We start from the raw sequence: 23,747 nt of genomic DNA, 5'->3' as shown, positions 1-23,747 counted from the left end.
ACTTGGCTCTGCGGATTCTCCAAGCATCCTGCAAAACACTCTCCCCTTCCACCCACCTTCAACATCTAACACCCAGCTCTGAACATGTCACTTTCTTGCTACTCTGAAGACCCCCCAATCTCTACAGACTCCCGGCTACTTACTTACTCTGACCAGGCCCTCTAGAATCTGCTTCAACCTCCCCTTCAGGCTCATCGACCATTATCCCTCACTAATCCGGGTTTCCGCCCTGTGCTTTTCCATCTCCAAGACTTTTCCTCTACCAAGAATGTCCAGCCTCCCTCCCAATATATATAATGAACTGAATTCCAAACACCTTTCAAAGTCCAACTCAAACAGTATCCCCTCCTTGAAATCCCCAGTTGAATGTGGGTTTTCCTTCTGTATTTTCCCATTGAACTTTTCTTCTGCTACAATATATGCAACTATCTTGAATTATGGTAATTGTGCACATCTTTATCTTTTTCCTATTAGATTATAAATCCTTGTCTTGGTTTTGCTTTTAATACTATAAACTTTTATGTATTGTTGGTAATGTAAATATATTCACAGACAATGAAATAAAGTAAAAAAAAAAAAAAAGTCCAATGAATTATCTTTTCTAGTTTAACTGTAGCAAATTTATTTTGACCTAATCTCACAGTTAGATTTTTAAGAAGTTAATTTCATCAGTGTGTTCCGGATAACACCCTTACACCTCCTTCTCTCTCTCCCTCTGAGTCTCCACAGGATGGGCGCCTCACCTCAGATCGTCTGCCTATATACGCATGAGGCTTTTTATACTCGATGCTTAGAGAAATGAGCAACAAAGCCTCTTGAGACAGTTTATAAATGGCTAAAGACAACTTGATTCTCTATATGTTAAACATTTAATAATTATAAAACTCTTGTAGAATATCCAAATCGTATGAACTCTGCCTAGTAGGACAAAACAGGAACTTATTTGCACAGATAAATGGTGGGATGTTTTCTGTAGACCATGGGATCATGGCTATTGGTTAGAACCCTAAATATATCTAGGTGGATAATAGATATATAATTTACAAAATTCTTCTTTTAAGCAAGGAAGCTACAATTCGACAATAGTAAATATGATGAGGTCCCTTTTCAGGAATCAGAAATATATATAGTTTCTTTTCTTTTCTCCCTTCCTTTACTATAGAAGAAAATTATAGGCTGTTATAGGCTGTATAGGAAGGGGCTATAGAGGAAGAAAGACAAGAAGAAACACATAACGCAATGGTACTTCTAATGTTCTGGTTCATAATTTGAGTGAGTTCAGAGGTGTTCATTTTATTATCATGCTACACCTACTCTTTTCTAATAACTAACAAAAATGAAAGCTAACACCAACCCTATGCCATGCACTGTTCGAGACACTTCTTTTATATTAACTCATTTAAGAGTCACTATAACAATAATATTAATATTATTTGCATTTTACGGATCAGAAAACCGAGGCAGATAAATAGCTTTCCCAAGGTCACCAGGCATTCTAGCCTGAGAAGCTGTGCTCTTACCACTCTGCTACCAGGTATTTTGAAAAGAAGAAAAGTAACAAGAAGTTTAAAAACAATAGAGTCCAAAGACTGTTTCATAGGACAGTTACACAAAGCCATTCTTTCTCCCAGACACACTTGGCCACTTAAAAGTTTCCTCAATGAATTCCTATCTACTCTAAGAGATTTCTAGTCTCTCATGATGTTTCACTCTTTTTCAGAAGCCATATTACTCACATTTGCCTTGCAGTTAAACAAGGATGCACAGTTTTCTTCTAAAACCACACATCCAAAAAGCAGATCGGGGGCTTCCCTGGTGGCGCAATGGTTGACAGTCCGCCTGCCGATGCAGGGGACATGGGTTCGTGCCCTGGTCCGGGAAGATCCCACATGCCGCGGAGCGGCTGGGCCCGTGAGCCATGGCCACTGAGCCTGCACGTCCGGAGCCTGTGCTCCGCAACGGGAGGGGCCACAACAGTGAGAGGCCCGCATACCGCAAAAAAAAAAAAAAAAAAAAAAAAAGCAAAAAACAGATCAACTCCCAGCCTTGTTACAATGCCTTTCCAGAAAAACACAAATGACTGAAAAAGCGACTCTGCTACCAACAACTGTGTAAGCCCAGCCAAGTAACTGAACCACTCCAGCTTCAATTTACCTATAAAAAGAAGGATCTGATTATGTATGAGGTTACTTTAATTCTAAAGTGTGAATACATGTTGATCTTTCTCATCTTTGAACTCAGATTATTGAGTTTGGCTTCTTTTGTCAATTATCCTGGTGGGCCACTGGAAACCACCACGTGTGTTTCCCTCTCTCCATTAGTCAGTAACTAAATTAGCAAGCAATTAGTAAGCCATATGCCAGATGCTCTGTTAGGCACCAAAGGGATAAAAACAATACTAATAATATGTAATTAGTTTTCACTTACTAACTAGTGAACTTTTCCACTATGGCTGAGTTGAGTTTAGGACTAACTAGTTGGAGAAATTATGATATGTAGTTTCCCTGAATAAGCCACAGCATATGCAGTTTCCCTGAAGAAGCCACGGCCTTAGCTAACCTCATACCTCTCTGAATGCATCATCATCCCTTCCCTCTGAGGAAAGTGCAGTAAAAAAAAAAAAAAAAAAAAAAAAAAGCAGCAGGTGGTGGAGGGGATGATGCACCAGCTGCCTCTAACTGAGGGAAAGAAACCAGACTATGATTCTCACGTGATAAGTGATGGTGGCTGACTGCCAGCTCTCTCTCAGCACTATCCCCGTCTTTTTCAAGAATAGAATTCTGGGCACATGGCTGCCCAAAATAAAGACTACACTTTCCAGCCTTCCTTACAACTGTTGCCATATGACTGAGTCCTGGCCAATGGGAGAGAAGCAGAAGTGTCCTGCATCACCTTCCTCCTGCCAGTTGGCTGGAATGTAGACATTTTGGCAGGAAACGGGGAGCCCTTGTGTTTCACAACCTGGAGAAACATAATCCAAGATACAAGAGTCTCTGATAATGGGGTTCAGCCAATACTGGCCTAAGGTAGCGCAAAAGAAAAACAAATTTCTGCCTTGTTTCAGCTGAAATGAATCCTAACTAATACAGCCTTCCTTTCTTCCCTTTCTCCAACCCTATCCTTGCCTACCTGATTCTTCCTTATGCTTTCGATCTTATTTGTTTTAAAAATGTCACTTCTTAAGAACAGCCTTCTCTGTCCTCTTCATCTGCCCTCCAGCAGGGTCTATTATAAATACACTTTTCTAAATTTTTCTTTCCTTATATTTATCACAGTTTACATGTATTTATCTATTTCATTGACTTCTATCTCCATCACTAGCCTCCAAACAAAGATTCTTTTTTGGTCTGGTTTTGTTTTCTTCACCATAGGATCTTCTGTGCCTAGCACAGTGCCTGACAGGAAGAGATCAAGTATTTGTGGAGTAAATGATTGAAAAAATTGGAGGATCTCCCCACTCTAGGAATTCTAGAACATCCACAGTAAATACCACAGGGCTCTGCATTTATACTTGCTTTAACAAAAATCATGGGGAAACGTTTAAAAATACTTAGCAGAGTTGCTCTCAAATATATTCAAAGGGCATGGCATTGAAAATGGTGGTGCTTGCTTTAAAAAAAAGGGAAATTGATAAGATGAAAATAGCTCCATCTAAACAAACAATGCACAAAGTATTTAATGGAAAATCACTTTTCTCAGTTTTCAATTGTTTGCTTCTGACTTTTTCATATATTTTTATTGTCTGTCTAATGCAGTCATACCAAAGGGTAAAGAAGTCTGGGAGGAAAACTTAGGATTTTCTCTATATGTGTACAAAGGAAAAAGATGATCAACATTTGATCTTAGCAGCAGGAAGAGGGAGGGCTCTTTGAGAACCATTTAGTTCACAGAACCACGTTTTAGATACTTCCCTGCATTAAGTATGGAAATAATATGTAAGCATGTAGCTAACCTCCAATAATGGTACATTCTAAATTAAACATTTTTCATCAAACACCAGATTTTTTGTTCATACCAGAGATTGCTGCAAATCTTCTAAGTTGGTAGCTTTAGACTAAGAAGGGATTTCTCCTTGCTTATGAGAAGGCAGGACAATTCAACCATTTCCCCTTCAAATTTTACTAATGATCATTCCTTCCATAAGGCACTCTAGAAGATCAAATGCCCAGAATTAGGGATATAAAAACTAACCATTTGAGTAAATGGTCCAAATATAAGACTTTGCTATTAAAACATTACTGAGAGGAGATTTAGAAATGGTCCTTCCATTTGGCCTGTTTCTTACTCTCAGACCGAGGCAGTGACTGCCATGCTGGTACCCTGTAGGACCAGGTTCTAAATGGAAATCCCGAAGCTTAGGTCTAGCAGCCCTACAGTTAGTAAGCTCCTTCTCCACTAGTCTCTCCCCTTTACATTTTCTATAGATGTTTGGTTGGCTTTTGTTATAAAATATAAAAATACCTCAATGATATTCTCTTCCTTCCCCCAACTCTATCACACACACACACACATACACACCCAGAGACATGAGCTAATTTGACGGGAAAGAGACTTGGATTCTTTCTTTATATTTGAATCTAGCTCACAGAACTAGTGAGCGAATACACTGTCATGGAAGGAAACAGAAAACACACAGGACTTTGAGCCACTCCTAGCTTTGCCCCTTATTAGCCTGTAACTGATCTTTTCTATTCAATCATCTGCAAAATGCGGACAGTAATGACAACCATGTACGTCTTTCAGGATAGACTTAGAAGACAAGGTAACCTACTGTTTGAGAAAACAGGTTTGAGCCTAGGCCGAATTACAATTCAAATACCGGTCCTGCCATTTCACTAGCTGTGTGATCTTAGTGTGAATGCATTTAACAGTGTCTAATGCATAATAAATGTTAAATAATTGGCCCCTGTCATTTCTCCTTTGAAAATGTAAAGCATTCCACCAATATTCAATTATATTATCTAAAGACTCGCATAAAATAGGATGTCCAAAAACAGAATGCTCATCAAACGCTTGCTCAGTATCCAGCATCATATCCTTCCTTACCAACAAAGCCGGCTGCCCTCCCCAGACAGGATGCTCACATCTCTAACATGCTTACAGAGGCAGAAGGCCAGCCGCAATTCCCTCCTTTCTTTGAAGAGTCAGCCAGCTGTATCAGTTAATAACATCATTAAAGATTATCCATCAGAAAGAAGGAGAAAAAAGTCCTAATTGCTCTAGTCAGGTGTCATTAGTTATGTACCTGGCTCCTATGAAGTCTGCATGGCATTTACGGAAATGGCACACACCACGGGAAAAATGTTACCAAAGCGAACAAGTATTTAACCTAAATATTAAGTGGCTCCCTGCCATCTACTAATCCATTTCAAAGGTAATGCATCTTCAGAGAAACCTTCTTCCTCATTATCTACAGTTCTGACACTCTACTTGCTCAGCGGTAAAATCTTTATTTGGGTTCCACAGCCATTTCAATAAATCAAAGTTGCCTTTTCTCCCCCTCCTGTTAGACAGCATAACTAAGTGATCTAACCTCATCCCTACTGAATTTGTCAGAAGCAAGTATCATTGACATTTTTTAACCCTCCAACTGAAATTCTAGGGCCTTCTTTCTTAATGAGAACACTACCATCAGAATCTTGGGTTTCATTATTAGCTACTTTCTGTTTAATCTCAGGGAAATCTCTAAAAGAGGAAACCATGTTATTTTCTCCCCAGGAATTTAATACAATTGCTACAACGCTTCTAAGAATGTGACATGGCTCAATTTCTCACGTTTATAAACACTAGCAGATAGCAACATGTGAGTAAAATGTACGATACAGCTTTTTGAAAAACAGCACGTAGGATTTGTCATAAAAATGTACTATGCCATGGTTGGAGAGACAAATAAAAACTGCAGGGTGTGGCTTTATCTCTCCTGAATAGTATACTCAGACCAACATGTGAAAATGCCTACCACATAACACTTTAAAAGATTTTCCTAAAATCTATTTATATAAAATGACTAGAGAATTTTAACAAGAAATATCTAGTTTAGATAATTTATTATCAGAATGAGTTACATAGAAGCACCAAGAATAAATTAATATACCCTTCATATATAATGGGAATCCAGTCTTTCCATCTGAGGACTCATCCAATTCATATTCTCTCTGTCTCTCTTTATATATACATATTATGCGTGTGTGTGTGTGTGTGTGTGTGTGTGTAATTTCTGGGAGGAAGAGTGGTAAAAGCATTTTAATGTGGTAATGATATTAGCAAAACAAGGACTTATTTTAAAGTTTTTACTTGGGTCATCACAAGCATTACAAAATTAAAAGATTAAAAGGGTGCACATATCTGAAGATGACTAAAGTTGGTATACAAATTCCTCATGCATGGAGGGTATAAAACTTATTTCTAAGCCCCATGTGCTAGAAGTTGTGTATATCTTTAGGCCCAAATGAGTAATTTAAATCTCAGAAATCGGAAATAATCATGGAGCCCTCACTTGTGGGTTATCACAGTCAGACCACCAACTCCAAAGTTTCATCTGATGTTAATAATAATATTACTGGAGAGAGAGCTTCAAGATGGCGGAAGAGTAACACGCGGAGATCACCCTCGTCCCCAAAAATACATCAGAAATATATCCACACGTGGAACAACTCCTACAGAACACCTACTGAACGCTGGCAGAAGACCTCAGACCTCCCGAAAGGCAAGAAAGTCCCCACGTACCTGGGTAGGGCAAATGAAAAAAGAATAAACAGAGACAAAAGGATAGGGGCGGGACCTGCACCAGTGGGAGGGAGCTGTGAAGGAGGAAAGTTTCCACACACTAGGAGTCCCTTCGCGGGCGGAGACTGCGGGTGGCGGAGCGGGGGAGCTTCGGGGCCACGGATGAGAGCACAGCAACAGGGGTGCGGAGAGCAAAGCGGAGAGATTCCCGCACAGAGGATCGGTGCCGACCGGCACTCACCAGCCCGAGAGGCTTGTCTGCTCACCGGCCGGGGCGGGCGTGGCTGGGAGCGGAGGCTCGGGCTTCGGAGGTCGGATCCCAGGTAGAGGACTGGGGTTGACGGCGTGAACACAGCCTGGAGGTAGTTAATGCGCCACAGCTAGCCGGGAGGGAGTCGGGGAAAATGTCTGGACCTGCCTAAGGGGCAAGAGACATTTTCTTGCCGCTTAGTTTCCTGGTGTGCAAGGAAGAGGGGATAAAGAGCACGCTTAAAGGAGCTCCAGAGAAGGGCGCGAGCCGCGGCGGCTATCAGCGCGGACCCCAGAGACAGGCATGAGACGCTAAGGCTGCTGCTGCCGCCACCAAGAAGCCTGAGTGCCAGCACAGGTCACTATCCACACCTCCCCTCCCGGGAGACTGTGCAGCCCGCCACTGCCAGGGTCCCGGGATCCAGGGACAACTTCCCCGGGAGAATGCACGGCGCGCCTCAGGCTGGTGCAACATCACGCCAGCCTCTGCCGCCGCAGGCTCGCCCCACACTCCGTGCCCCTCCCTCCCCCCCGGCCTGAGTGAGCCAGAGCCCCCGAATCAGCGGCTCCTTTAACCCCGTCCTCTCTGAGCGAAGAGCAGACGCCCTCAGGCGACGTACACGCAGAGGCGGGGCCGAATCCAAAGCTGAACCCCGGGAGCTGTGCAAACAAAGAAGACAAAGGGAAATCTCTCCCAGCAGCCTCAGGAGCAGCGGATTAAATCTCCAAAACCAACTTTGGATGTACCCTGCATCTGTGGAATACCTGAATAGACAACGAATCATCCCAAATTGAGGCGGTGGACTTTGGGAGCAACAATATATATATATTTTTTCCCTTTTTCTCTTTTTGTGTGTATGTGTATGCTTCTGTGTGTGATTTTGTCTGTATAGCTTTGCTTTCACCATTTGTCCTCGGGATCTGTCCATTTCTTTTTATTACTTAAAAAAATATTTTTTCTTAATTATTTTTTATTTTAATAACTTTATATTATTTTATTTTATCTTCTTTCTTTCTTTTTTTCCCTCCCTTTTATTCTGAGCCGTGTGGAGGACAGGCTCTTGGTGCTACAGCCAGGCATCAGGGCTGTGCCACTGAGGTGGGAGAGCCACGTTCAGGACACTGGTCCACAAGAGACCTCCCAGCTCCACATAATATCAAACGGTGAAAATCTCGCAGAGATCTCCATCTCAGTGCCAAGACCCAGCTCCAATCAACGACCAGCAAGCTACAGTGCTGGACACCCTATGCCAAACAACTAGCAAAACAGGAACACAACCCCATCCATTAGCACAGAGGCTGCCTAAAATCATAATAAGGCCACAGACACCCCAAAACACACCACCAGAGGTGGACCTGCCCACCAGAAAGACAAGATCCAGCCTCATCCACCAGAACACAGGCACTAATCTGCTCCACCAGGAAGCCCACACAAACCACTGAACCAACCTTAGCCACTGGGGACAGACACCAAAAGCAACAGGAACTACGAACCTGCAGCCTGTGAAAAGGAGACCCCAAACACAGTGAGTTAAGCAAAATGAGAAGACAGGAAAACACACAGCAGATGAAGGAGCAAGGCAAAAACCTACCAGACCTAACAAATGAAGAGAAAATAGGCAGTCTACCTGAGAAAGAATTCAGAATAATTATAGTAAAGATGATCCAAAATCTTGGAAATAGAATGGAGAAAATATAAGAAACGTTTAACAAGGACCTAGAAGAACTAAAGGGCAAACAAACAGTGATGAACAACACAACAAATGAAATTAAAAATTCTCTAGAAGGGATCAATAGCAGAATAACTGAGGCAGAAGAATGGATAAGTGATCTGGAAGATAAAATAGTGGAAATAACTACTGCAGAGCAGAATAAAGAAAAAAGAATGAAAAGTATTGAGGACAGTCTCAGAGACCTCTGGGACAACATAAACGCACCAACATTCGAATTATAGGGGTCCCAAAAGAAGAAGAGAAAAAGGGACTGAGAAAATATTTGAAGAGATTATAGTTGAAAACTTCCCTAATATGGGAAAGGAAATAGTTAATCAAGTCCAGGAAGCACAGAGAGTCCCATACAGGATAAATCCAAGGAGAAACATGCCAACACACATATCATCAAACTATCAAAAATTAAATACAAAGAATATTAAAAGCAGCAAGGGAAAAATAACACAAAAGGAAATCCTCATAAGGTTAACAGCTGATCTTTCAGCAGAAACTCTGCAAGCCAGAAGGGAGTGGCAGGACATATTTAAAGTGATGAAGGAGAAAAACCTACAGCCAAGAGTACTCTACCCAGCAAGGATCTCATTCAGATTTGATGGAGAAATTAAAACCTTTCCAGACAAGCAAAAGCTAACAATTCAGCACTGCCAAACCAGCTTTACAACAAATGCTAAAGGAACTTCTCTAGGCAGGAACACAAGAGAAGGAAAAGACCTACAGTAATAAACCCAAAACAATTAAGAAAATGGTAATAGGAACATACATATCAATAATTACCTTAAATGTAAATGGATTAAATGCTGCAACCAAAAGACACAGATTGGATGAATGGATACAAAATCAAGACCCGTATACATGCTGTTTACAAGAGACCCACTTCAGACCTAGGGATACATACAGACTGAAAGTGAGGGGATGGAAAAAGATAGTCCATGCAAATGGAAATCAAAAGAAAGCTGGAGTAGCAATTCTCATATCAGACAAAATAGACTTTAAAACAAAGACTATTACAAGAGACAAAGAAGGACACTACATAATGATCAAGGGATCAATCCAAGAAGAAGATAAAACAATTGTAAATATTTATGCACCCAACATAGGAGCACCTCAATACATAAGGCAAATACTAATAGCCATAAAAGGGGAAAGCGACAGTAATACAATCATAGGAGGGGACTTTAACACCCCACTGTCACCAATGGACAGATTATCCAAAATGAAAATAAATAAGAAAACAGAAGCTTTAAATGACGCAATAGACCAGATAGATTTAATTGATATTTATAGGACATTCCATCCAAAAACAGCAGATTACACTTTCTTCTCAAGTGTGCATGGAACATTCTCCAGGATAGATCACATCTTGGGTCACAAATCAAGCCTCACTAAATTTAAGAAAATCGAAATCATATCAAGCATCTCTTCTGACCACAACGCTATGAGATTAGAAATGAATTACAGGGAAAAAAACGTAAAAAACAAACATATGGAGGCTAAACAACACATTACTAAATAACCAAGAAATCACTGAAGGAATCAAAGAGGAAATCAAAAAATACCTAGAGACAAATGACAATGAAGACACAACAATCCAAAAAGTATGGGATGCAGCAAAAGCAGTCTAAGAAGGAAGTTTACAGCAATACAATCCTACCTTAAGAAAGAAGAAACATCTCAAATAAACAACCTAACCTTACACCTAAAGCAATTAGAGAAAGAAGAGCAAAAAAACCCCCAAGTTAACAGAAGAAATCATAAAGATCAGAAATAAATGAAAAAGAAGGAAATGATAGCAAAGATCAATAAAACTAAAAGCTGGTTCTTTGAGAAGATAAACAAAATTGATATACCATTAGCCAGACTTATCAAGAAAAAAAGTGAGAAGATTCAAATCAATAGAATTAGAAATGAAAAAGGAGAAGTTAACATCTGACACTGCAGAAATACAAAGGATCAGGAGAGATTACTACAAGCAACTATATGCCAGTAAAATGGACAACCTGGAAGAAATGGACAAATTCTTAGAAATGCACAACCCTCCAAGACTGAACCAGGAAGAAATAGAAAATATGAACAGACCAATCACAAGCACTGAAATTGAAACTGTGATTTAAAATCTTCCAAAAAACAAAAGCCCAGGACCAGATGGCTTCACAGGCGAATTCTATCAAACATTTAGAGAAGAGCTAACACCTATCCTTCTCAAACTCTTAAAAATATGGCAGAGGGCAGATCACTCCCAAACTCATTCTACAAGGCCACCATGACTCTGATACCAAAACCACACAAAGATGTCACAAAGAAAGAAAACTACAGGCCAATATCACTGATGAACATAGACGCAAAAATCCTCAACAAAATACTAGGAAACAGAATCCAACAGCACGTTAAAAGGATCATACACTATGATCAAGTGGGGTTTATCCCAGGAACGCAAGGATTCTTCAATGTATGCAAATCAATCAACATGCTACACATATTAACAAATTGAAGGAGAAAAACCATATGATCATCTCAATAGATGCAGAGAAAGCTTTCAACAAAATTCAACACCCATTTATGATGAAAACCCTCCGGAAAGTAGGCATAGAGGGAACTTTCCTCAAAATACTAAAGGCCATATATGACAAACCCACAGCCAACATCATCCTCAGTGGTGAAAAACCGAAACCATTTCCACTAAGATCAGGAGCAAGACAAGGTTGCCCACCTCACCACTCTTATTCAACATAGTTTTGGAAGTTTTAGCCACAGCAATCAGAGAAGAAAAAGAAATAAAAGGAATCCAAATTGGGAAAGAAGAAATAAAGCTGTCACTGTTTGCAGATGACATGATACTACACATAGAGAAACCTAAAGATGCTACCAGAAAACTACTAGAGCTAAACAATGATTTTGGGAAAGTTGCAGGATACAAAATTAATGCACAGAAATCTCTTGCATTCCTATACACTAATGATGAAAAATCTGAAAGTGAAATCAAGAAAACACTCCCATTTACCACTGCAACACAAAGGATAAAATATCTAGGAATAAACTTACCTAAGGAGACAAAGGACCTGTATGCAGAAAATTATAAGACACTGATGAAAGAAATTAAAGATGATACAAATAGATGGAGAGATATACCATGTACTTGGATTGGAAGAATCAACATTGTGAAAATGACTGTACTACCGAAAGCAATCTACAGATTCAATGCAATCCCTATCAAACTACCACTGGCATTTTTCACAGAACTAGAACAAAAAATTTCACAATTTGTATGGAAACACAAAAGACCCCGAATAGCCAAAGCAACCTTGAGAACGAAAAATGGAGCTGGAGGAATCAGACTCCCTGACTTCAGACTATACTACAAAGCTACAGTAATCAAGACAGTATGGTACTGGCACAAAAACAGAAATATAGATCAATGGAACAGTATAGAAAGCCCAGAGATAAACCCACACACATACGGTCACCTTATCTTTGATAAAGGAGGCAAGAACATACAGTGGAGAAAAGACAGCCTCTTCAATAAGTGGTGCTGGGAAAACTGGACAGCTACATGTAAAAGAATGAAATTAGAACACTCCCTAACACCATACACAAAAATAAACTCAAAATGGATTAAAGACCTATATTTAAGGCCAGACACCATGAAACTCTTAGAGGAAAACATAAGCAGAACACTCTATGACAAAAATCACAGCAAGATCCTTTTTGACCCACCTCCTAGAGAAAGGGAAATAAAAACAAAAATAAACAAATGGGACCAAATGAAACTTAAAAGCTTTTGCACAGCAAAGGAAACCATAAAAAAGATGAATTGACAACCGTCAGAATGGGAGAAAATATTTGCAAATGAAGCAACTGACAAAGGATTAATCTCCAAAATTTACAAGCAGCTCAATATCAAGAAAATATACAACCAAATGCAAAAATGGGCAGAAGACCTAAATAGACATTTCTCCAAAGATATACAGATTGCCAACAGACATATGAAAGAATGCTCAACATCATTAATCATTAGAGAAATGCAAATCAAAACTACAATGAGATATCACCTCACAGAGGTCAGAGTGGCTATCATCAAAAAATCTACAAACAGTAAATGCTGGAGAGGATGTGAAGAAAAGGGAACCCTCTTGCACTGTTGGTGGGAATGTAAAGTGATACAGCCACTATGGAGAACGGTATGGACGTTCCTTAAAAAACTAAAAATAGAACTACCATATCACCCAGCAATCCCACTACTGGGCATATACCCTGAGAAAACCATAATTCAAAATGAGCCATGTACCAAAATGTTCAATGCAGCTCTATTTACAATAGCCAGGACATGGAAGCAACCGAAGTATCCATCAACAGATGAATGGATAAAGAAGATGTGGCACATATATACAACGGAATATTACTCAGCCATAAAAAGGAATGAAACTGAGTTATTTGTAGTGAAGTGGATGGACCTAGATACTGTCATACAGAGTGAAACAAGTCAGAAAGAGAAAAACAAACACCGTATGCTAACACATATAGATGGAATCTAAGAAAAGAAAATGGTCATGAAGAACCTAGGGGCAAGACGGGAATAAAAATGCAGACCTACTAGAGAATGGACTTGAGGATGGGGGGGAAGGGTAAGCTAAGACAAAGTGAGAGAGTGGCACGGACATACATACACACCAAACATAAAATAGATGGCTAGTGGGAAGCAGCCGCATAGCACAGGGAGATCAGCTCGGTGCTTTGTGACCACCTAGAAGGGTGGGATAGGGAGGGTGGGAGCGAGGGAGATGCAAGAGGGAAGAGATATGGGGACATATGTATAACTGATTCACTTTGTTATAAAGCAGAAACAAACACCCCATTGTAAAGCAATTATACTCCAATAAAGATGTTAAAAATAATAATAATAGTATTACTGTAAAGTACAGTTTTCTCATCATTAATTTCCTAGCTGCGTGGCCAAAAATGTTTGTCTAAAATAAACGTATACTACAAAAAAACTACGTTAAGGCTAGGTTTATCGTGAATTGAAATATTTTTTCCCCAATACCAACAATGTTTAAAAACAGCAGCATGTACCAAAGGCCCTTATGTTTCAAAAATCTTTTGGATATCTAATTATGAAGAATGGCAGCCCAGATTATTGTTTTTCTTTTCTTCTGACAATGTCTGATCTATTCCCAGACATTAACTACAAGTACCACAGTCTAGTATAGTATCATTAGAAAGTCCATTAAGACAGGCTTTCCAGGATTTCCAGCAGAGCTAACATGTGTCAACTCCTGTCCTCAGCAAGGCTAGCAGAAGGCATCACTGGGCTGGAATTAGAAAGCAAGTGTAAGTTTTTAAAACAGGTGTTTCTGTTGACATAACCATTAAACATCCTGCCATAGCTCCTAGAAGAATAGGTACTTTCTCATTTTAATTTTTAATACAAATTCCTATTTTCCATGAAAAGCTGTATTCCTGGGAGAATTTCCAGAATAATATGAAATCTGTAAGGTGTGTCTCTTAGTATGACATCAACACTCAACCTCCAGTATTTGGAGACCTATTAGTGGAAGAAGGATCAACAGGCTAGACTTGAAAGTCATAAAAGCAATGAATATGGCAGTGGGCCTTGCCTCTCTCAATGGTGGCACAGAGGTAGCAGAAAAGTAAAACAAATCTAAGAGGCAGTTACTCTTCGGTTCCTAGGAATGCACAGCTGCCCAATGTATGTCAAAGGATAAGGCAAAACTGGATATTCCAGAATCAAAGACAGTTAAAGTCAATGAGAGCTTAAAGATCAGTTAGCTCAGAGATTCTCAGTGTTTACCGTGTATAACAATATTCCTAGACCCACCCACTGAGATTATGACTCCGCAGCAGTACACAGTGGTAGCAGAAGTAGTAGGAATAGAAATAGTCATGTACAACACTTCTAAAGCACTTGCTTTGGGCCAGATACAACTAGCACCTTACTTAATCCTCACAATAGTCCTGTTGGGTAGGTGCTTCTATTCCCCCTTTCTCCAGATGAGGAGACCAAAGCACAGAGTGGTTCAGGAATCTGTCCAAGGAAATCCAACTAGGAAGTGAATAAGTATTCAAAGCCAGACAGGCTGGCTTCCAAGTCTGAGCTCTTAATCACTACACTAAATTACCTACCAACAGGGCTAGGGGGAGACGCAGGGCATTAAGACAATGTCATGATTGAAGTTGATCTTTTCTCTTCTCAATGGAGAAACTGAAAGCTGGAAAAGTGACATCTCTTATCAAAGATAAAAATCCTTCAGTGCATTTCCAGGAAGAAATCAACCATTATATGACAGCAACTACTCTTACACATTTCTCTACACACACTCCTCTAGGGAGGAAATGGACAGATGACGTGATCAAAAGCCACCTCATGGGTTCCAGCTGTGTTACTCTGACCAGGCTGCTGTTCTGGGACAGAGATTTCCATCCTTTTCTGCCCAACTCACTGTTCACTCACAGGAGGGAAAAAAGGGGGGAAAGGGATGGCAGAGACGCTATCCCATGTGGGAGATAAGGTTCACATAATTTGAGGACGGAAATAAAGCTGTGATTCTGATATGGCTCCCAAGGATGGTCTCCCTTCCCTTAAACTGACTATTCTATGACCTTAGTATATGTCAAAACATCATTAGGTCTTTGTTTTACCATATACAGGCAGGCAGAATGCCTAGAATGATCAGATCTACCCCAAGCTGCAACTACTCACATACATTCTCTCAAACGGTCACAAAAACATTTGATACGCAAGATGAGGCCAAAAATCTTACGGATTTATTGAAATCTTACCTTTTTACTTACGTTGAACGGAAATGATCGTTGTCATTTCCGTTCAACGATCAAGGTTATTCTAGGGCATCCTAAGCGAGGATAATAACCATGTATTCCAAACCACCACGCGGAGGCGTTTTCAGGATAACAATGAGGGCGGGAGCATCAGCGTTTGTTCCCATCCCAGTGACGCAAACCGGGAGCCGCGTCCAACCCACCTTCATCACTTCCACCTGCAGGTCTTCGTGGAGGGAAGGAGTCACTTTCACGGTGTTCAGGATCTGATTGAGCAGCTGCTTCTCATCAGAGTCCGTTTCCATGGATACAAACCTCTCTTCCGCCAGAAGCTTCTGTAAAGAGGCACAAGGCAGTGATCAGATAGGCTTTCCCCTGCTGCCTCATTCTGTTGTAGCTTAGCATGTACTGAGGATAATGTTTCTTACTGTGGAGGCATATAGCTGGAGGCCATTAGGAGGAGCTGCTGCTGTGTGCCATTAAAAAGAAAAATGCACCAAGCCTTTGGTAAACGGTTTTTGGCAGAGGCTTTTTCTTGCTATTAGATAATTCACTCTAAATTTTATGAAGTGCAGTTCTAACTGCAGGTCATTTGGTTGGTGGGGACGGAGGACAAATGTGCCAAGGGGAATGTAGCCCCTCACAACATTCACACTTGCCTTTTCTTTTTTTTTTTTTTTTTTTTTTTTAAGTTTTTAATCTGTTTTATTTTTGGCTGCGTTGGGTCTTCGTTGCTGCGCGCGGGCTTTGTCTAGTTGCAGTGAGCGGGAGCTACTCTTCATTGCAGTGCTTGGGCTTCTCATTGCGGTGGCTTCTCTTGTTGCGGAGCACGGGCTCTAGGCGCGCAGGCTCTAGAGTGCAGGCTCAGTAGTTGTGGCACACGGGCTTAGTTGCTCCACGGCATGTGGGATCTTTCCAGACCAGGGCTTGAACCCGTGTCCCCTTCAATGGCAGGCGAATTCTTAACCACTGCGCCACCAGGGAAGCCCTACACTTGCCCGTTCTGAATGTAGCTTTGCCACAGGAAAAGAGAAGGTCCTGGAGACGAGTTAATTTTTCAGATATTTACCTTTGTACTTCCTAATGTGAGCTGTCATTTACCCAGGAATTATTCATGAATCTACAAATCTTAATACCATTCCATCAGAAAATCAATCCCACAAAAACCTACACAAGACGACAGTCACTTTCATGAGGTTTCCCAGAAGTCATTACATCTTGCAGGATAGCTCTCCTCTATGTGAGAACAATTCTTACTTTTCATAAAATTCTTTCTGAGATTGTACCAAAACCCCACCGCCTGCCACCTCTATGCCCTCATCTGTCCCTGGAGTCACGCAGATTAAGCTTCTGAAATATCTCAAGTCAGCTATGAAGTCCACCTAAATCTCTTCTTCTCCACACTAAACCTCCTCGGGAGCCATCGGATGTTCTCTCCTCCTTAACATGTGGCCTCCAGTGCGCATGTAACACTTCAAGGGTGGTCTTCTGGTACAGAGCGGGGGCACCCGACAGTGCATATGACGGTAAATGTATGGACTTTGGGTGATTATGATGTGTCAACGTAGGTTCATCCTTGGTTAAAAAAAAAAGTACCATTCTGGGAGTGATGTTGATGCTGTGGGAGGCTATGCATGTGTGGGGGGAGGGAGTTTATGGGAAATTTCTGCATCTTCCTCTCAATTTTACTCTAAACCTAAAACTGCTCTAAAATAAGTCTTTTAAGAAGAAGAAGAATAAAAAGATGGCAGAGGGGAAAGAAAGAAATGTGGTCTTTGGTGGCACCATTGCTTTCCTATTCCAAACCTGGAATTGCTTACCTCTATAATTCCAGTTGTGTAAGATAATTAAATCTGTTTATTGCCTAAAACCAAACAAAAAACAGTAATGCGGAAGTTTAATCACATTCTCAGATCAAATTAGCTTAGTTCTAAGTCACAGCACATTCTGTGCTGACTCACCCAGAAACTTCTCATTCACAAGGGCTGCAGTTAAGCTGTTCTTCCCTATTCTGTCCTGGGGCAATTGGTTTTTGAGACCCCAGTGTAGGACGGATTTTATATTTATCCCTATTAAATATGTCCTTGTCTGATGCAGCATAGGGTTGCAGCCATGAAGAATTTCTGGAATTCTGATTCATCCAGGGTAATGACTCCCTCTTCTAGCTGAATGTCACTGCAGATCCGGAAAACAAGTATTTTAAACCTTCTTCTTAGGACTCCCTGAATTTGTCTATACAGCTATACCTCATTTTATTGCACTTAGCTTTACTCCACTTCACAGGTACTGTGTTTTTTTATAAATTGAAGGTTTGTGGCAACCGTGCGTCAATCGAGTCTATTGGCCCCATTTTTTCAATAGCATTTGCCCACATCGTGTCTCTGTCACATTTTGGTAATTCTGGTAATATTTTAAACCTTTCCATTATTACTGTATTTGTTACGATGATCTGTGATCAGTGATCTTTGATGTTACTGCTACAGCTGACTGAAGGATCAAATGATGTTGGCACTTTTTACCCATAAGGTATTTTTTAATTAAGGTATGTACATTTTTTTAGACATAATGCTATTGCACACTTAAGAGACTACAGTATAGTGTAAACATAATTTCTATATGCACTGGAAAATCAAAAACTTCATGTGGCTCACTCTAATATTTGCTTTATTATGGTGGTCTGGAACTGAACCCACAATATCTCTGAGGTATTCTCTCAAAAGAGATTTTTGACTCTCCTGTAATATATGTAGGGCAGCCCAGAGTTAGTTTATATACAAACCTGTTTTTACTTAAAGTGATAAAGACTAGAAAGCTCTTAAAAAATGCCTTAAGTTAATGGGAGGTCACAAGGGATGCTGAGAGGAAGACTCCCTGCCCCCCAGATCAGTGAAGTTCCCACGATTATTGAAAACATGATACTGTAACTTAGAGTGTTTGAGGGTTAAAAAAAAAATTAACTAAATGGAAAATCTATATACTACTAAAGAAAAGGGAACATAGTGGCAGGTCAAAACAAGCTCCCATTCTTTTTTTTTTTTTTTTTTAATTAATTAATTTAGTTTTGGCTGCGTTGGGTCTTTGTCGCTGTGCAAGGGCATTCTCTAGTTGCAGCGAGCAGGGGCTACTCTTCATTGCCGTGCGTGGGCTTCTCACTGCGGTGGCTTCTCTTGTTGCGCAGCACGAGCTCTAGGCGTGTGGCCTTCAGTAGTTGTGGCACATGGGCTCAGTAGTTGTGCCTTGCGGGCTCTAAACTCAGTAGTTGTGGCGCACAGGCTTAGTTGCTCCGTGGCATGTGGGATCTTCCCGGACCAGGGCTCAAACTCGTGTTCCCTATTGGCAGGTGGATTCTTAACCACTGCGCCACCAGGGAAGTCCCCCATTCATTTTTAAAGTTGGCCCAATTACTTTGGATAAAAGTTTTCATTGTTCGTTTAAAATTTTTTTAAATGTTTAAGAATTTCTAATGCTATTGCATATTGAGATAAACATCCTCTAATTCCAATCTTCTAGGGAAAAAAAGAGTTGTAATTTTCTTACTCTTTCATATTTATTTCTCTAAAGGTATTAGGGACCTCTCGGAACTTAAAGAGCTAACGATGAAACAGTAATGTGAGAAGACATCCAACAAATGCCACCAATCCCTGGTCATGCTGAAAGAATACCCCGTAGGCTTGAACTCCACAGTACTTGTCATTCACATACCAAACCACTTAAGAAGTCAATGTATCTATACAGCCAACAACTTTAAACCTTTGGAATTAGACCTATTATGTACGGTGTAAAACAAAATGAACAAATGCTCACAGCAGGAAATGCATTTGTGCAATCTGACTTTTCTGACTACACAAAATTTCTTTCTTCTTCCCAATCTTGTTCTGGAAACAAAACACATTAATCCATTCGCCAACCTAACTGTAGAACAGAAAACAAAACAAACTCTTTCCAGCTTACCATCATTGCTCATGACACCGACCCAGAGAACTTGAATGCATATAAGATTTGAGTTGGTATAGAACTGGAAGCATCTCTCTTGGGAGCCCTTACTATGTTAAAAGTTTGGTGTCACACAAACCATTTCATTCCTGTGTGGGCTTAGCTGAGTCTCCATGAGTCAGTGTCTGAACAACAAATGTTTAGCAAGATAATGCTGTACACAGAGAAATGCTGGTAAATACAAGAAAATCCTGTTATCTTCTCTGGTTATTACCCAGTTCCATCAAATTTTTGTCTGGGTCTTTAAACAGCTAGTATTTAGAATGTTAACTATTTGCTCTTTCAATGCCAAAGTGGTCTGTCAATTTCTGTCATCCTGTTGCACTCAGAGCCATACCTGTATCCCTGCCAAGGCATGTTGGGCCAGCTTCACATTCTTGGATTCCAAAGCCAACTGGAGAGGCAGCAGGCATTTCTCCCTGGCAAACACATAAATAAGGACAACATGTGAGCTCAGCAACGCTGGCAGTCAAGTGATCCAAGCCTTATGTACACCCACCCCCAAATACCGCCACACACGTACACAAAACTATGACCAATAATGAAACTGCACATGGATTTTTAAAAACACAGCCAAAAAAAAAAAAAAAGCTGTGCAGAAATCATAGCATATCATGGGAATTCCCTGGCGGTCCAGTGGTTAGGACTCCACACTTCCACTGCAGAGGGTTCGATCCCTGGTCGGGGAACTAAGGTTCCTCAAGCCGCGCTGTGCGACCAAAAAAAAAAAAAAAACAACAGCATATCAGCAGCTCACTTTCTTAGGATGGCTACAGAGAAAACATACACAAGTACTCTCAAACAATCGTTTTGGTGAACTAATCATGACGTGGTAAGTCCCTTACCAGTCCATGAACACGCCCTGCTCTTTCCAGAAGTAATATAATTGCCTGTACTCAGTACACCTGGGGTGTATAACTCTAGAAAACACTGTTTATTTAGATTTCTATGCCTTGTTCATTCCTCTCCCCGACCTGGCAAATGAGGGCATCACCACCACTACTCTGCCTCATGGATATAAACTGAAATTTGATGCACTTGTCAATTTCTTCCCCAATTCAAATTGTTCAATAATCACTTATAATTTATGAATTTGCCCTTTAGTCTCCATCAGGGAGACCTAAATTTTGTGATGGATTATTTTTATTTTTTTTATTTATTTTATTTTTGGCTGCGCTGGGTCTTTGTTGCTGCTCAGGCTTTCTCTAGTTGTGGCGAGAGGGGGATTCTCATTGAAGTGGCTTCTCTTGTCACGGAGCACAGGCCCTAGGTGGGAGGGCTTCAGTAGTTGCAGCCCACAGGCTGAGTAGTTTCCACACATAGGCCCTAGAGCACGCGGGGTTCAGTAGTTGTGGCACGTGGGCTTAGTAGTTGTGGCATACGGGCTCTGTAGTTGTGGCTCATGGACTCTAAAGCGCAGGCTCAGTAGTTGTGGAGCACAGGCTTAGCTGCTCCACAGCATGTGGAATCTTCCTGGACCAGGGATTGAACCCATTTCCCCTGCATTGGCAGGCGGATTCTTAACCACTGTGCCACCAGGGAAGTCCCTGTGATGGATTCTTTTTTTTTTTTTTAACATCTTTATTGGAGTAAAATTGCTTTACAATGGTGTGTTAGTTTCTGCTGTAGAACAAAGTGAACCAGCTATACATATACACATATCCCCATATCTCCTCCCTCTTGCATCTCCCTCCCACTCTCCCTATCCCAGCCCTCTAGGTGGTCACAAAGCACCGAGCTGATCTCCCTGTGCTATGCAGCTGCTTCCCACTAGCTATCTATTTTACATTTGGTAGTGTATATATGTCCATGCCACTCTCACTTCGTCCCAGCTTATCCTTCCCCCTCCCCGTGCCTCTAGTCCATTCTCTATGTCTGCGGCTTTATTCCTGTCCTGCCCCCAGGTTCTTCAGAACCATTTCTTATTTTTTAGATTCCATATAAACATGTTTCCAAGACAGAAATACAAACAAACCATCAACAGCTTTGATCCATGAGAAGTACCTGGCGTCAAGTCAAAGACAAAAAAAATGGCTTGAGAACTATTTGTATATTTTGAAGCTTAAGAAAAAAATAACTGGGCCCTAAAATATGTTAGGAATAAACCAAAAAGGCTACAAAGAGAAATCTATTTTTCAGTAAGAAGCATTCACTCTAAATAATTAAACAATAGATCAAGAATTTTAATCAACCCATTATTTCCCCACAGAGTTACACTGGCACAACAAATGAAATGTTACTTAGTTTTACCAGGTTCCTCCACCCTCACTTAAACCAGAGCAGCCCCATTTTTATCTGTTTTATATTTTCAGCATAAACTGAAAGATTCATTGACTTTAGAGAGTATGAAAGCCACAGGGTAAGACTACAGTAGTGGTTGGAGGAATAAGGGTCACTGTTGCAGAACACAGTGAAACAGAAAGTTCATTATAGCTCTGATTCCTTCCTGTGCACCCTGCAGCTTTTCCATGGAATCCTCCATCAGCAGCTCCATGACAGATTGAGAGAGTACCAGACACTCCCCCTAACGCTGGCCACAAAGAACAAAACCAGACTATCGGAAAGAGCATTAAGCCCTCCTAATTCTTCTATCCCGAAGTTACAATATCCCACTTTTATATGAAAATTGATTCACACTACAGCCATTTTTCATTAGTACATCCTTTGACAGGTGGATAAATTACCCAACTGTGTTACTTCCAGTTGGGTGGCTATAATTTTGTCACTCTTACGGTTATCGTCAGTTTCTCTCAGTTTCAAGGCAAACACTGCTATGCAGTCAGTTAAAGCAGGAATAGCTAATTTTCCCAATTTTGTTTCTTTTATTTAATCACAACCAGTTTACAAGCTTAGAAAAATTAATTGGAAGGGTGAAAGTCAAGTGAGAATTAGCAATAATGGGCTGATGGAGGAATTAACAGAAGAGCCATAGAACTTCATCTGGAAACCCTTGAAACAATCAAATTTCCACCAGGCTTAATTCACTGTGAAAGAACTTTCATCTCCAGTTTTTGGAGTCAGATCTGCCAATGAGGGCATGATAGCAGTGAGCAAGTGTCGATGTCCCAAACTCTTAACAGTCTCATAGCCTGGGCCAGTGAAAGTCTCTGTTGAGTCGTTGTATGCTGAAAATGCACACGTATTACACATTTCTCATCCAAGGCACCAAACGAGAGTGGATGCCACATTCAGCAGCAACAAGGACCTTCCTAGAATGCTGAACACCCGACCCTTAGGGAGCAGCATTATGTTTGCAGATAAACAACAGCATGCTCACATTGCTCTGCCATTGACAGTACCGGTCCTTGAAATCCTCATTCCACTCTCTTACCTACTTCTACATTCACACAATTTCTATTGCAGACCGGAAACAGATTGCTGACAAATGCCAGGACTACCAGGTCCCACCACGATTCCAGGGGACATCATTGAACTGTTCCCCATGCCAGTCGTGGTCACCAGGAAGGACTGGAAGATGTAATTGGTTCAGCTAGGTTTGGGTTTAATTGCAAGGTATCACCATTTAGTGGAAGGACTATGGGCTGTGGAATCACACAGACCTGGATTCAAACCCTAACAATTATAAATTGTTCAGTCTCAGTTAATATACTTAACTCTGTTGAATCTTAGCTTCCTGGACTTCCCTGGAGGCGCAGTGGGGTTAAGAATCTGCCTGCCAATGCAGGGGACATGGGTTTGATCCCTGGGCTGGGAAGATCCCACATGCCACGGAGCAACTAAGCCCATGTGCCCCAACTACTGAGCCTGCACTCTAGAGCCCGCAAGCCACAACTACTGAGCCCGTGTGCCACAACTACTGAAGCCCGTGCGCCTAGAGCCCGTGCTCCGCAACAAGAGAAGCCACTGCACCGCAACGAAGAGTAGCCCCAGCTCTCCACAGCTAGAGAAAGCCTAAGCGCAGCAACAAAGACCCAACGCAGCCAAATAAATAAATAAATAAATATTAAAAAAAAAATCTTAGCTTCCCAATCCATAGCAAGGGCATCTTAAGACCAATCCTGCAGGGTTATAGTAAAGAGTACAGAAAATATATATCAGGGGTTGGAAAACTTTTTCCATAAAGAGGTAGACAAAAAATATTTTAGGCTTTGAAGACCATACGGTCTCTGTGCTCAACGCTGCTATAGCACAAAAGCAGTCAGAGACAACATGTAAATCAATGAGCCTGGCTACATTCCAATAAAACTTTATTTACAGGACTTCCCTGGTGGCACAGTGGTTAAGTATCCACCTGCC

General features: G+C 40.9%; 1 protein-coding gene across 1 annotated transcript in view; it reads right to left on the bottom strand.

The window, feature by feature from the left end:
• ARFGEF3 (ARFGEF family member 3) overlaps positions 1–23,747 on the bottom strand; it is a 186,102-nt gene that overhangs the window by 122,524 nt on the left and 39,831 nt on the right. Inside the window, exons 3-4 of the mRNA XM_029224180.1 lie at positions 19,828–19,909; positions 15,701–15,832 (exon numbers count right to left, since the gene is read on the bottom strand). Of these exons, the coding sequence (XP_029080013.1) occupies positions 15,701–15,832; positions 19,828–19,909 (214 nt within the window). The remainder of the gene's footprint in view (positions 1–15,700; positions 15,833–19,827; positions 19,910–23,747) is intronic.

The sequence above is a fragment of the Monodon monoceros genome, unplaced genomic scaffold, assembly GCF_005190385.1.
Source record: "Monodon monoceros isolate NGI ecotype Baffin Bay Population unplaced genomic scaffold, NGI_Narwhal_1 Super_Scaffold_15, whole genome shotgun sequence".
Lineage (NCBI taxonomy): Eukaryota > Metazoa > Chordata > Mammalia > Artiodactyla > Monodontidae > Monodon > Monodon monoceros.
Note: the sequence above shows the minus strand (reverse complement) of the source record. Positions and strands in the feature narration are given on the sequence as shown.